The sequence below is a fragment of the Strix uralensis genome, chromosome 9 (assembly GCF_047716275.1).
Source record: "Strix uralensis isolate ZFMK-TIS-50842 chromosome 9, bStrUra1, whole genome shotgun sequence".
Taxonomy (NCBI): Eukaryota; Metazoa; Chordata; class Aves; order Strigiformes; family Strigidae; genus Strix; species Strix uralensis.
The window spans coordinates 6,780,973-6,795,369 of NC_133980.1; the positions used below are offsets into that span (position 1 = coordinate 6,780,973).

General features: G+C 41.6%; 1 protein-coding gene across 1 annotated transcript in view; it reads left to right on the forward strand.

Annotated features, from left to right (window-relative positions):
- Positions 1 to 14,397, forward strand: part of FNDC3B (fibronectin type III domain containing 3B) — a 209,866-nt gene that overhangs the window by 145,132 nt on the left and 50,337 nt on the right. Inside the window, exons 10-14 of the mRNA XM_074878513.1 lie at positions 84 to 222; positions 559 to 612; positions 8,924 to 9,048; positions 11,623 to 11,797; positions 12,367 to 12,453. Of these exons, the coding sequence (XP_074734614.1) occupies positions 84 to 222; positions 559 to 612; positions 8,924 to 9,048; positions 11,623 to 11,797; positions 12,367 to 12,453 (580 nt within the window). The remainder of the gene's footprint in view (positions 1 to 83; positions 223 to 558; positions 613 to 8,923; positions 9,049 to 11,622; positions 11,798 to 12,366; positions 12,454 to 14,397) is intronic.

A 14,397-nucleotide genomic window follows, 5' to 3' on the forward strand; every position in this document is an offset into this window, starting at 1 on the left:
TAGTCAAATACTGTGGCTGAGGCAGTGCTGTCTCATCTTGTAACTGTCAGCAGATTCATAACCCATTTGAATATTGTTTCCAGGGTATATGCAATGTACAACTCAGTAAAGGGATCCTGCTCAGAGCCAGTAAGCTTCACCACTCACAGCTCAGCACCAGAGTGTCCCTTCCCACCCAAACCCTCGCACAGGACCAAAAGCTCCTTAACCTTACAATGGAAGGTAGGTAATGCTTGAATTGGGCAAGAAAGCAGTGAAAAACACAGTTTACTGGCAGTGAGCATAACTGTTGAAAATAATTTAAAGCTGAGACTAATTTTTCTGTAAGGGACTTGAACTTGCTGTACTCTGACAAATCCCTCCCCGTGCACTGACTTGACTTTTAAAATGTGTGTGTTTTCATTACGTCCAGCTTCTTCTCGGTATTCGTTAAGAGGTTGCCAAGCTATGTACAAACCCCAAGCTTTGGTTTCACTTCAAACTGCAGTCATTTGCCTGAGGGGGGAAGTAGTTTTCCCTTACTCCCCAAAATCACCTTTTGTTTATTTTTGTTCATAGGCACCCATTGATAATGGTTCAAAAATCACCAGCTACCTTCTGGAGTGGGATGAGGTAAGTAGTAACTTGTTGAAATAAATACATAAATAAATGGCACTCAGACTTTACAAGTATTTGCTGAGTAAAGAAAAATAATTAAATACAAGAGAAAGTAGAAGTAGGCAAATGAAATCCTGATGGCATTAGGTAAAGAGTTGGAAAGGTGAAAGGGTCAGTGGGGGGAAAACTCTTCAGTGTGTTTTATGCAGAAACAATGTTCTGCTTCTGTACTCTTGAAATCTAACTTTTCATTGCTCATTTGGTGTACTTTATTTGTTAACTAGCATTACTTGTTATTCAATTACTTGTGATGTATCTTAGAGCTCTCTTCATGATCTCTTCCTTCTGGATGCTGTCTGAGTGCAGAATACAACACTGGTCCTGCCTCAAGGGAGAAGAGGCATCATCTTGCAGCCCTTCCTACAGAGAATGTATGCAGGAGGTCCTTTGCATAGTGTCAGTTAGTCCTCTTCCAGACACAAAAGGAAATAAGTTCTCTGTCCCAAAGATCTTAGATCGTTAGTGAGCAGCGTGCTATTGAGGAGAGTGCCAAAAGCAAGATCTGCTGGAGGGTGGTTCTGGTTGTGAGTCCTCCCTCCATCGCTTTCTGACTCCTTTCTGTTATGCAAGCCATATTTCTGCAGAAAGCATGAGACAATGAATATCATCTTCCAAGGAAAAAATATGTATCGGGTGACAGAAAAGTCTTGAGCAACACGGAAGAAAAAAAGGTGGCGAGTCAGGAAATGAAGAATGTGAAGGGGTGTTTATCTGTATAGTCTGAGAAACATCTCTTGAGGTTTTTAGTAGCCTAAAAATAATATCCTAAAGGGACTATTCTGTTATGAAGGAAAATGATTCATTTTGCTAGTAACGGGTTCCCTGCTCATTCTGCTACCTGTTGGATGTTTGGAACCACTCACTGTGCAAACATTTATTGTATGCATTATCACAGCAAAGTGGAGTCTACATGACGAGAAACCCACTGAACTGAACTAAAATGAAACAAGAATTTCAGAATGGCTTGCTGCCCCTCTCTGCATAATGGAAGAGGAAAGGTTGTCAGTGGAGAAGAAAAAAGTGGAGCGTGAGGTCAGGGAAAAGGAGATTAAAAAGACATTTCTCCAGAAGGATGGGCCAGGATGATCCCATTACATCTTCTGTGACACCCTGACTCTGCGGTTGTGATCTCTTGCAAGGCTTCCACTAACTTGGAGCCACGGGAACATAACAGCACCAAACAGTGAAGCAGTGGAAATGTGAATGATTCCAGCCTGCAAGGGGAAGGGAAGCCACAAAAGCTCTTGTCAGAAGAAAGACCAACAGCAGACCATTAATACAGTGCAAATACTTTTGATGTTAATTTTGTCCACATGGAGCCTAGTCATAACTTTGGATATATGTAAGGCAATTCTAAAATGCTCTTGTCCTTTAAACCTTTTAATACTGAGTATATACCTGGAGTTTTGTCTTCAGAAAGAATTATTATGATGTCTGCTTTTCATAGGACAAAAGTAGTTTGGTTTAGGCTAGCTCATGTGCCAAGGGGGAAAAATGAAGGCATCCATATTCCCTCAATCTGTCTATTTTAATTTCCTTGTTTTCTCAGTAACAGTACTGAAATGTGGGGCCCCAGTGCATAGCTAGCCAGCAAAGATGAAAGAATAATGGCCCTCCACAAGTTAACATGTACATCTCCAGTGGTTTGACATGATTCCTGACTGAAATGTAGTTGTTTGTGAGATGGTTAATGCCAAAGGTGTAGCTTCTCTGAAATGCTTTTTCTTCTGACACAAGACAGAAATCCAATTTTGAATTGCTGAATTAAAACTTGCTATTAAGGCTTATTGAAGAAAGTCTGAAGATAGAGGCTGGGTGCACCTGCATCCGCAGGAGCCTCATCTACCTGCAACGGCGAGCTCAGCAAGCTGTTCCATTCACTTTTTCATGTGCCATTGCAAGCTGTGTCTCTGACGTAGGGTGCAGTTAGCTACCAGAGTTACGGCACCCAAGTACAAAAGAGAATTCACTTGCAGTGCCCTGTACCCTCGAACTTGGTTGTGTAAACTCCACGTAAGCAAAAAACACCGGCTTTGTTACAATGCCACACTGTGTCCTGGTGAAATCAAGAAATAAATACATCAGGGAAGAGGAGAACGCTTGCCAGGCAACAGCGAGTGCTCTGCCAGATCTCAGCTAGAGCAACATTCATTAGCTACAGGGCACAGAATAAAATATAAACATGGAAAATCAGCAATCAGAAGGAAATTAAATTGTGGCTGCAAAGCAGAGGGGGCTTTGCAAGAGTGGAGAACAAGAAATCTGTCCTATGACAAATTCAGAAAAACACCCTAAAATGGCAGTCTGCCTTGAGAAGTTGAGTCCCTTCCTAGGGAAGGATAGAGTGCAAGTGAGCCACGGAAAGCCCTCACAACACAGAAGCAACACACAGACCATGGAAAGCTGTCATGCAAAGGCTGAAGCCTCAGACTATAGAAACAGAACTGCCATCAGACACAGGAGATGTGGGGAGTGGTGGAGGTGGTCAGACGAGCATGGCTGGCTTGTTCCCCCAGCTCGAGCTGTGCTACCCGCTCCCACCAAGGGAGGGGCTCTGGGAGCCCCTCTGTGCTCCTGCACCCTGGGTAACAGGTTGTCTCTCTCTGGGGCAATTCAGACCTTGGAGCAGGTCAGATGCTCAATGGTATCTCCACGAGTTCCTCCTGGTTTTACAGGGCAGAGGTATGGTTTACAGTGTCTAAAATGCAGCCAGGAGTGTAGATGACATCACTTGTATATGCAAAAAATTAATTATTGCTGTAAGACGACAGCAGAAGCGGCATGTTTTACAACCATAGGATTAAGTGAGGTTGTCAATTGTAGCAAGAGGACAGCATCTCATCTCTTCGTGCCTGCAGAGTTGGGGAGTCGCTCAGGGCTGAGGTGCTGCAGTGCCAGCTGGGTGCTGGGGGGTCTGCCTGGGACCCTGAGTGCAGCGCTCCTCGGCAAGCCCCATGCACCCCACCTGCCTGTCACATGCTCCCCGCTTCTCTGGAGGGTCACTTGAAGGACTGGAGAAAAGCGTTCAAGGCAGGTTTGGTTTTTTGGTTGGTTTTGTGGGTTTTTTGGTTTGGTTTTGGATTTTTTTTTTTACTGTCTCTTGCTGAGAATAGCTGCAGTACCATTCCCATTCTCGGGTTTAGCTGTCTTTTCTCATAGATACTTTAAAAATCTTCTCTTACCTCATTAGATGAGCTTTAGATGAAGCACACATCATTTGGTTTTGTTTCTTCATTGGAATTAGGTGTGTTGTATTCTGACTTACTTCGATGAAGAGAAGGTTATACTGCTCTAATATGTCTCTGTGCCAGTTCTACCCAGCTGCTGCTTCTTCAGTTTAGTTCTGAGTTTTGGAGGTTTTCCTGACCCGCAGACTCTGGAAGATGGAGTAGTCAATAGACAAAGCTATTCCTGCTATTCCACGTTTTTCCCTCCCAATTTGGATTAAGTGGTTTGTAATGTGACTGGCGTTACATGTTAGTTAGAAAATGCAAATACTTTCTTTCTCAGTGCTGATGTAGATCTTTGAATTACAGTTGAATGCCTTGCTAATAAACTGGTTTAGCTTAAAATGCCTGAAGAGCTATGGAGGACAGTCTTCATTCTTTAACAGCAAAGTAAAAGGCCAGTTCAGCGAATTGTCACTCGGTTACATTGGATGTACTCTAGCAAAGTTTCCATTGGCTTCAGTGGAGTTAGGATCAGCCCCTCTTCTCAGGTAGTTTGAAATGCAGTAGGATCTGAACATGCCTGCACCTCAGGTGCTGGGATGGGCAATAGCAGTCTGGCAATAAAATCAGTTCAAATTAGTAATAAAGGAAACTCTACCTTCTGGCTCTTGTTCTATAAACTTTACAAACCTGAACCCTTTGAACTTACAAACCTGGACTAGTCAGTTGGTGACTTTGTGCCAGGATTGATTATTTGGGGTAAGCAAAAGGCTAATCAGAAAAAATAATGTTAAGAATATATCAAACAGAAAACATCACTGTAAAGGAGGTGACGCTTTCTCCTGATGCAAGCGTTCATCAAAATCAGTAAGCTGTAACTGCACTGAAAAACACTGCTGGCACTGCTCTAAGAATCAAGCCTTTGTTACTAATCAGATGTGAAATGATCATTCTGTGATTAAGTGGTGGTAAATAAATGTTTCTCTTGTGCATATGGATAGTGAGAGTATCCTATTCATTCTCTGTGGGAAAGTGGAGGACTGTTCCTGAGCCAGAGATAAGGACATCCCTCTCATGCAGTGTGTGTCACTGTTTTGTATAGAACTCAAAAGCAGCTTTAGTTCTCATCCAGTAAGCATCTCATTTTAGTTTGCTCAAGAGAGAGACAGGTACAATACCACACTATGTAATAATTTAGTGGTGGATAGTTAATAAAAAGCTTATGTAATAGATAAATGGTGATAATTTTGTTCTGCCACAAAGTTTTAAACTTCTGAAGGCTAGCAGAAGCGTGCTTACTTATACTAGCTGGTAATCTGGGCCATGCATCTCAGTGATGGTCTACCAGAATTCGGATACACGGAGCGTCATGCTCATGCTTGGGCTTGTGTTTGATCACTTACCTGCCCTCTAGGTCTGTTCTGTAGCTGTGCCAATCCTGTGGGACATGCAAGAGGAGAGTCTTGGATAAAATGGGTTTCTGTGTAAATTTTAGGGATATTTCATAGGTCCTGTTCTGTCTTCTAAAAGTTTGTGTATATAGAAAAGTCAGTTACTTGTATAAGAGCTTGCACAATAAAAGTTTTGCAGAGATATTGGAGTGTGTTACAGTAATTGTTGACAGTTAGCTCCACAGCTTTGTGTCAGATTGAATATCAGTCTGTTGCTTTTTATTGCCAATGTGAACCAAACACAGACGTTAATGCTGGCATGGCCTGCAGCAAATTGCCACCTTGCCTCCTGGTTGCAGAGCTGATGCTGGCAGCTTTTATTCAGTTTTTTGCATTGAGGTCTTGTGAAAGACTGTGCTCTATTTCTGCATCCACTGTATCTGCAGTGGCCCATTCCTCTTTTCATGTTTATTTACTGTCTGCCGCAGGAAGTGTGATCAACAAAACCCATTTAAAATCTCAAAACCCTTGATTCAATAAATGTTATCTCCAAGAGAAACTTAAGTATCCTGTTTAAAGTGAGTGTCTAGCTTGAAATACATCTAAAATAGCAGGCAAAACTCTTAAGATTGTGTTAAAATGCTGTGCTATAGTATTGTGCAAATTCTAATGGATTTGTGGAGCTGGAATGTTCTTGTTTGCTCTGACAGGCCCTGATGATGGTCACACAATGGGTTGTCCTCGTGAAGAATAGGGAACATAGGCTGGGGAAAGCAGGGCTAGTGAAGAAGTCAGACAGTGCTCTCCCTTTGAAATTTGTGGATTAGAGATATTTGCGGAAATGATACAGTGTATTTTAAGCAACTTAGGAAACATTATTTAAAGGATTAAAAGTTGGATGTCACGTGTACAAAGAATAGGAGAAGGATTCTGGGAAAGCTGTAAGACTCTTGGGTGGCAGCCAGTACCAGCCTGCCAGTTGTTCCTGTCTATAATTATGCCAGCATTAGGGCTTTCATAAATCTTGGGAGAAAAGGAGCTGAGAGACTATTTCCAGGCTATTAATGCCAGGATAATTAGAAATATCGGCCAGCCTCTCCAATTAGTGCCAATAGAATCCAAAATACCAGCCAGTCTGAGTAACTTGAATACCAGTCAGTCTCAGAGCGAGTCTGGGGAATGTACAACACCAGTTCTAGAAGAAAATATATATGAGACCAGAATTTGTACTGTTAGAAAGTTGAAGATTACTTAAATTTTTGGCAGCCTTTGCAAAGTTTTAACCCACCAGTTTGACAAATTGGAGTTTCCTTGGCCCATTGCTCTCAGTTCAGGCATTGTGCTACAGGTGAGATTTTCCATGACTTTCCTTTTTTAGGCAGCCATCGTGGTTCATCTGTTTACTGATCGCATACTTAGCATTTGGTCACTTTGTTCTCCTGGAGAAAAAGCATTAGAAAATTATTTTTAAAAAAACAAGCAGAAATCAAAAAGAAATTAAATGTTTTCAAATGCTTTACAAATAATTAAGTCATTAAAGAGTTAGAGAAAAATGAATTTAATGCATCTGAAGCTATAAGAGAGCTTGGATGGGGGGGGGGGGGGGGGTGTGGAAATCTGTTCTTAGTAGTCCTGCACTGATGAATGGATATTTTACTAAAACATAAGATGACTAATTAGGTTTTGTATAGTCTGGATTTTAAGTGTGTTATTGCTGAGCTGGGAAGTATGGTGACCTATTATTTTTGTCCAAAAGGAGTTTTATCATATAATTGTATATCTAGGGATTTTAGATCTGAAAAAATCTTCTCATTTACAAAAGACTTTTGCTTTAGAATTCATGATTCTCTTCCAATTCCACCCCTTAATTTATTTGAGCTATACAGTAATGTTACAGCTGGAGCAGGTGGGTGAAATTGAAGAAAACTGGGTATAAAGCCAAGTTCTAGAACAAGTGTAGGATCATACTGTGTAAATAAAAGTAAGTTATGGCTGTTTGCCGTGTGCTAAATGTCCCTACATTGCCTCCAAATTGTTGTGCCGTGCTGGAGGTCTTCATGATCATTTCCAGCTTGATAAACACATTTTTGAGATTTACTACAAACGTTTTATGGAGTTCTTCGTTCTGTGTTGCAATCTGAATAAAAAGAAGTGGGAATTGATAGGGGCTGGAGAGTGTGGCAGTGAAAAATGTATGTCCCACTCGGGTATTTTTGAGATCTTTAATGATGAAGTGATATATTGAGCGTGGAGGAAGGACTGTGTGTGGGAGGACTGACAGAGCCCAAGGAGGCAGCAGCAGGTGAGGCTGTTGGTTGCAGTAAGGGACATCTGTATAAATGGTTTTCCTGTTAGTCTGCTTAGGCATAGAAACATCGAGTCTTCTGTCAGACTGGTGTGTATCAGGTGAAATAAGTAGCCTTGTCTATGGGCAGATGTTAATTTTCCTGAGATAAAATAAAAATTAAAAATTGTGGAGACAGGTGCCAAAAATAGTAAATGGCATAGCAGAGCTCTTAGGTCAGAAGATGTTGCAGAGATGGGCATAACTTTACCTCCTGCACCAGTTTGAGCCCATGTATGTGCTTTGCTAGGTTTCTATTCTGGTGTGCTTTTGGGTACTTTGTGAGGTAATTGTTAATTTTATATTCAAGTATTGAAATTTAAACTCCTTTAAACTGGTTCAGCTCAAGTACATATTATTTATATAGAGTTGAGCAATCCATGCCCTTTTTCCTGAAAGATTTCAAATTGACCATTTCCCACGTGTGGCATAGGATGAGACCAGATATTCTTTGTTGTCTTGGGGTCTCTGTCCTGCAGAAAGCTTTGCTTGGTTTTTACTGTAGGGCATACCTAGTTGGGTTGGATTGAAAAAGTTTTTGTTTTGTTTTAAACGTGGCGGGAAGGGAGAGAACTTCTGAATGTCCATGTCCTCGGCCATGCTGGTTTGTACCTGATGTACCTGAGGAAGGACTTGGGACCTAGAGGTGTCTTGGTACTGTCTCTTGCTGCTGTCCCATCTTGGCTTTGTCATTGTCCTGGGTCACGTTGATGTGATGCTCCTATAAACCATACCTCGGGCATCTAAGTGTCTTAAAGTTGCACACTCTCCAACAAATCCTCTTTGTTCATCACATGCCGCCTGCTCTGGAGCAGCAGGACGGGTATAGAAGGTGACACGTTAAATACTCTGCCCTGATGATTAAATCTCTCTGATTTACTGAGCAGAGGGTTGCACCCAGACCTGTCCCTGTCTGGCAGCAGTCGGGGCGGCCGGCGGGGAGCGGGAGCCCTCTTGTGGGATACAGGCAGGGCTTATGTGGGATTTGAGGTGCAAGAATCCTTCGTTGCAGCTTTCCTGTGCTCCTGTGACTGGGTCGATTCAGAGATTAATTTCACCGTTAACTTGCACGCTTTTTGCTTAATGAGTAGGATAAATTGCATTTCAAGCAGAATGACAGAAGCTGTAGAGACGTCTCAGGAAGATAAACTGAAAAGAGGAGGAATCTGACAGCAGACTGACTGTGCTGATCTGTATTATTTTAGATAGCGTAGCAATGCTGTTAGTGACTTACACAGCTTTCTTTGCACAGTGCCTGTATGACAGTGTCTAATTTTAATATCATTTAACATCTCTTTTTAAAACAAGAATAGTGTGGTTTTGTTTTGTAGTTATCCAATTACAGATTTCTTTCTTTCTAGGGAAAGAGGAACAGTGGTTTCAGAGAATGTTACTTTGGAAGCCAGAAGCATTGCAAGTTGACTAAGCTTTGTCCAGCTTTGGGTTACACCTTCCGATTAGCAGCTCAGAATGACATCGGTACTAGGTAAGTTACCCAAGGTACACGCTTTCTTGAGGAAAAAGTGGTGGTCAAGAAGTTTAACTATCAATGACAGTGTAAAGAGGGATTTCTGGGGGGATTTTTGTTTTTTCTCGTTATTGTTTTAGGTTAAATATCTGACATTCGCTCTATTATTAATGCTTTAGAGTAAGTCACACCTTCCCTGGTGGTATCATTCACCTCCCAGGGAATTGCTGTGTACCTTCAGTGGGATGAGGTTAGCCTAAGAAGATAGGCTCCTTTTGAGGTGTTAAATGGTGTTTTGTGGTCTATTCCTCATACAAAAAGAATACATCTGTTATGTAAAATTCCCACTAGGGACCTCTGTGAACCAAGAAAAACAAGCAAGAGGAAGTTAAGTTACAGATTTTGAAAGGAATCTTGATATATTTATTTTTCTGGTTTAAACCAAAGCCCTTCTGTCTCTTTTTTTCAGCAGTACAGTCCCTTCCTTTTCTTCAGGACTGGCAGGGATGGCTGATGGGGTAGGAAAGAGGGGTGAGAGAGCCAGGACCGAGAGAGGACAGGCATGGCCAAGGGCCCTGCAACATGCGTTTCAGGTTCTGCTTTTCTTTGCACATGAACAGGTGTGCTCAAATGAAGATGATGAGAAATCAGACTTATCACAATCCTCGGGGAGCTGCTAGGGAGCATGGGGCTAAAATGTTTTGCAGCTGAGGACCAGAGTGTGCCCAAAGAGACATTGTGCTGCAGGGGCTGTGCCCTCCTGTACTCTCAGAAGGAAAGTAGGCCAGGAAAAGTTGAGCTGTGAAGAAGCTAAACATCCAGTGCTCTTGTATACTCCTTTGTTGTCCTTCTTAGCTAAACAGGATCTAATCATTATTACAAGAAGGACAGAAAAAGAAACACTGGTGGTATATAGCAGTGTGTTTTGCTGAGGGAGATTGCTGTATTGCTCTCTCTTCCAAAGCACAAACCTCCTAGTAATATATAGCTTTAAAAAGTTTCTTTATTCATATTCCTGTGTTTTCCCTCTGAGATGCACTGGAACTGTTTTCATGTGTGCACAGAGTTCTTTTTGCCAACTTCTTGCAAGATTACTTCCCTCACTGTTGAAATAATACGTGATCTGGAGAGAGCAAGAGACTTGAACTGGAGCTGCTGAGTGTAACTGGAAGGGGACTGACAGTTTTGTGCAAAGTTCCCAGTTTTGGCATTTCATTTCTTTGCCAGATTCCAGATTTTTAAAATATCTTAGGGCATGCTTCAACCCTCCCCCCTGCTTTATTTTGTTCTTCTCTTTCTTTTTTTTCCTCAGGCTGTTGGGGAGGGAGTGAACTAAGAACTATGTTTATGGTCAGCTGCTCTGTGTTAATCTATGAGATAAGCACCAACAGCACATGGCTTATTTTCATAGACAGCACTCAAAACTAAGACATGATGATGTCATCTAACATTGCATTTTGTAAGATGGTTTTGATTGGCTGTAATGCTCGTGGACTTACCATTTAAGATCATTTTTGTCTTGTTCAGGTGTTAGTTATAGGTGGATTTTTTTTAACTGTAAGAATATTTCATCAGACGTCACTTTTGAGAAGGAAGACGCAGAAAAAGGAGATGTGGCTTTTCATGTGTATTAAATTTATGCAGTGACTTTAAGGAACAAAATACATTTGTACTTTGGAAACTGAGATTTGAAAATTGCAAGAACGTTACCTTCACTTGAGAGTTCTGATGTTGTCCTCTTGAAAATTCACCAAAATCTGTCTGCTTTAAAACTTGTTCTCAAATTTCCATTGTACATAATATATTTTACATGGAGTCTTAAGAAAACCCTTCTTACACTTTCTTGACACAACTGCCTATTATGTTTCAAGGCATTGTGTGCAGGATGAGAGCATGCATCTCCTCTGCTGCAGATGTTCTCTCTGGTTGCAACCTGAGCTGTGCCAAAAAGCAACTTGATGCTCAGCTTAAAATGCAAAGAAGTTTGGGCAGGGAAATTTGGAAAGGAGTAGAGCCAGCCTGGGGGGTTGGAAGGTATCTGTGCCTGCACCAGACAGCTTCTACGTGATGCTGAGCATGTATGGTCATGACTGGATAGATTTTTCCTACTTTCTTTGGAGGGGGTATGTCTGAAACAGTGGGGCTAGATTTGCTGAAGCACTCTGCTTTTAGAGGTGTAGTTTAAACAGAAGTTGTATTCGAATTTTTAAAAGGTGGAAACTGCATCTCAAGTTCAGCATCTAAAAGTTGAACACTTGGGGCTTTATTTCCTATGTTTTAGTTCCCCATTGTTAAGTGAGACTTCACAGTGAATAGTCAGTTAATATTTTTAGGCAATCAGATGCTATTTTTTGCAGTATTATTGTGATGAGATCTGTAAAAATGACTGTGAGGACCCATACAATCCTGCATTTTCTAATCTTAGTTCTGGCATTTCCTAACTGAGTGCTTATCTCTTCCACCTGGGCAATTTTAACATTGTCTTGATTTTTTTGAAAACATGAAATATTTCTGTAAATACACTGGGGTTTGTTTTTCTTCCGTTTGGTTTTGTTTTAATATTCCTCTCTCTCCTTCTCTGTCTCTGTGCAGTGGGTACAGCCAGGAGGTGGTATGCTACACTGCAGGTAATATTCCTCAGACCCCTTCTGCACCAAGGCTTGTTCGAGCTGGTGTTACGTGGATCGCATTGCAGTGGAATAAAGTAGAAGGATGTACACCAGAAGAAGTGATTTCCTACACCCTGGAAATTCAGGAAGAAGATAATGTAAGTACCATGTTACTATAAAGCATACTGCATTACTTAGATGGAGTTTTCATTTATTAATTTGAGATCACTGAGAAGACTGTGGATTGCTGCTTTGGAGGGTCTTTTAGGAGTACTGGGTACTTGGCAGGACAGAGCTATGAGATATGTTCTGCTCCACAGCAGAATTATGAATCCTTAGCTAAAAATCTGTACTGTCATCCATGATTACTTTACAAAGCTTCCCAGAAGTCTGTAAGGTATAAGGCAGCTTGTCCTTAACCAATTCAGTCTGCTGTGTCCTCCTCACTGCTGTGTGGTGTGCTTGTGTTCTGTCATCTGTCACTTCTATTTCTGTAACATCTTAAACTGTCACAATTGTTTTTGTGCTTATTTTACAGCAAAATTACACTATTGAGATCAGTTACAGCATCCTTCTAGAAGGAAAATTATTGTGGCCTTGCAGTTTAAAAGTAATAATAATTAAAAAAAAGCACTCGACTGTAAAGCCCCTTTGCTATAATGTACAGACTATAATACAGAGAGCACTTCCTTGGTTATGGGAATTTGTTTGGTTTTGTTTTTTCTAGGATAGTGTGTTTCACCCAAAGTACACTGGAGAGGAGCAAGCCTGTACTGTGAAGAATCTCAGAAGAAGCACACAGTATAAATTCAGGGTAAAATCTTTTTCCTCTTGTCATTGTATAGTATTTTCTGTGTTGGGTCTTTTCTAGGCACTATACAGACCCTTTACTACCTCCAAAACTGAGTCATCAAATACAATTTTACTTTATACTGTGACTGTAATCGCTTAAACTGTTAGTTGTGTTTTTACTTTTATCATGGGAGATGCTCATTGCTCAGCCTTTTTGAAACAATGGTTCTCAATACTATGTACTGTCAGGTTATGAAGTTATAAAAGTGTGGCTCAGAGCTTGAGGTGGTTGTAGTCGGCTGCATTGATCCCTAAAAACCTGATCCGTGGTCACAAAACCAATCTCACTTCTACACAATGAAGAAAACACTGTGAGGAGCCCAGCAAGCACAGCTTCCTTCCTCAGCTCAGGGGCCTGTCTTCTCCTGACATGCAGAAACTGAAGCATTTCCATCTCATACGTACACATGGCTGGTTTTGGAGCTGTTTTTTTAGCAAGTGTTGGTATCTCCTGCTCTGCGGGTGTTCCTAAATACACACCCCGCCCCCCAAGAGAGATGCTCTGAAGTCTCTTCACAAACACGAAATTCTGCCTTGCTGCTACTGAAGCCATCAAGCATGACACAAGTGCTGGGTGCTGCTATTGAGGAGAAGACAATGTGGTTTTTACCAGCCGGGCTGCGGCCGGTCTGTCCGTCCGTCCGTGCCCGCGGCTCAGCGAAGCCAGGAGCCGAGCACAACTCCACAAGATGGCGTTGGGCCGCGCTGTCCGAGCGCTGCCGTCCCTCTGGCGATGGCGAGGAGCTGTCTGTAAAGCCACCGACCCACCGTGCTCCCACGCTGCCAAACAGAAACGGTGTCTGGAAACAGCTTCATGTCATCTGTAAACAGCGCGGGGAGAGGAGGATGCCGTAGGTTTGTGTCGATTCAAAAACATCTGGCTTTTGTAGGTCTTAGTGTATATATTCAGGAGCAACAAAAAAATAAACCTTACCCAAAGACTCATTTAAATTTTTAAAAACAACTTTGTATCTATTCCTTTGTGGGACAGAAGACCTTGTGAAGTTGCATGAAGAATTACTCAAAGAATCGTAAAGTTATTGGGGTGTCACTCAGAGATGATTCCTTTTAGTTTAGCATTGCAAAAGCTGCTGTGGCTGTCTGAGGGAAAAGGACGGTTAGTGCTTCTCTGCAGCCCTGCTTTCAAATTAAACATGAATTTTACAAAACTGGGTTGATACCAGAACAAATGTGTAGCCTCACTGGCTACAAGTACAACTCTGATCTGACTCAGCACTGAGACATTCCCTCGTTGCCTGAGGACCGGGATTAATTAGCTACAGAACTTGGGGAAGGATCCCCAAAACTATAAAACAAACCAACCAGCCAAACAAAACCGAACACAGACAGCTGAGTATCACAGCAGTGTTTTAAAACTTGTGGTGGGGACTATACGGCAAGTTCTAGGCTTGTCTTTGAACCTGCGCAAAATATAGTTATTTGGGGTGCCCCCTTAATAATAAAGAATTAAGGGTGAAATTTAATTAATTCCAGACAATATGTGCTTACAGAGGAGACATCCTGCTAACAGTTTTGATGAAATAAAAGTTGGTTAATTAAAGTGACAGTGGTAGTGCAACACACTGTTATAAAGGCTGTTGTTCAGTACTGAATGAGGGTTTGGCACAGAAGGGCAAGTGATACCAAACACAACAAGGTGCAGAAGTTTCATTCTCTGAAGTGTTTGACATGTTGGCATAGAAGGGAATCACCAATGGCTGTTTCTAGTGAGGTTCCATAAAAAGTAGTGCTGTGTATACTATTTCATAATTTTACCAGTGACCTGGAAACAAAGAAAGTTTTATTTTTCTTCCTACTAAGAGGATGGGAGACTTGAGGTTGGGGAAGCTGTGTTGAAGATCCTGCTTGAACAATCAATTTAATATGAATTTTCAGTTCTTCACAG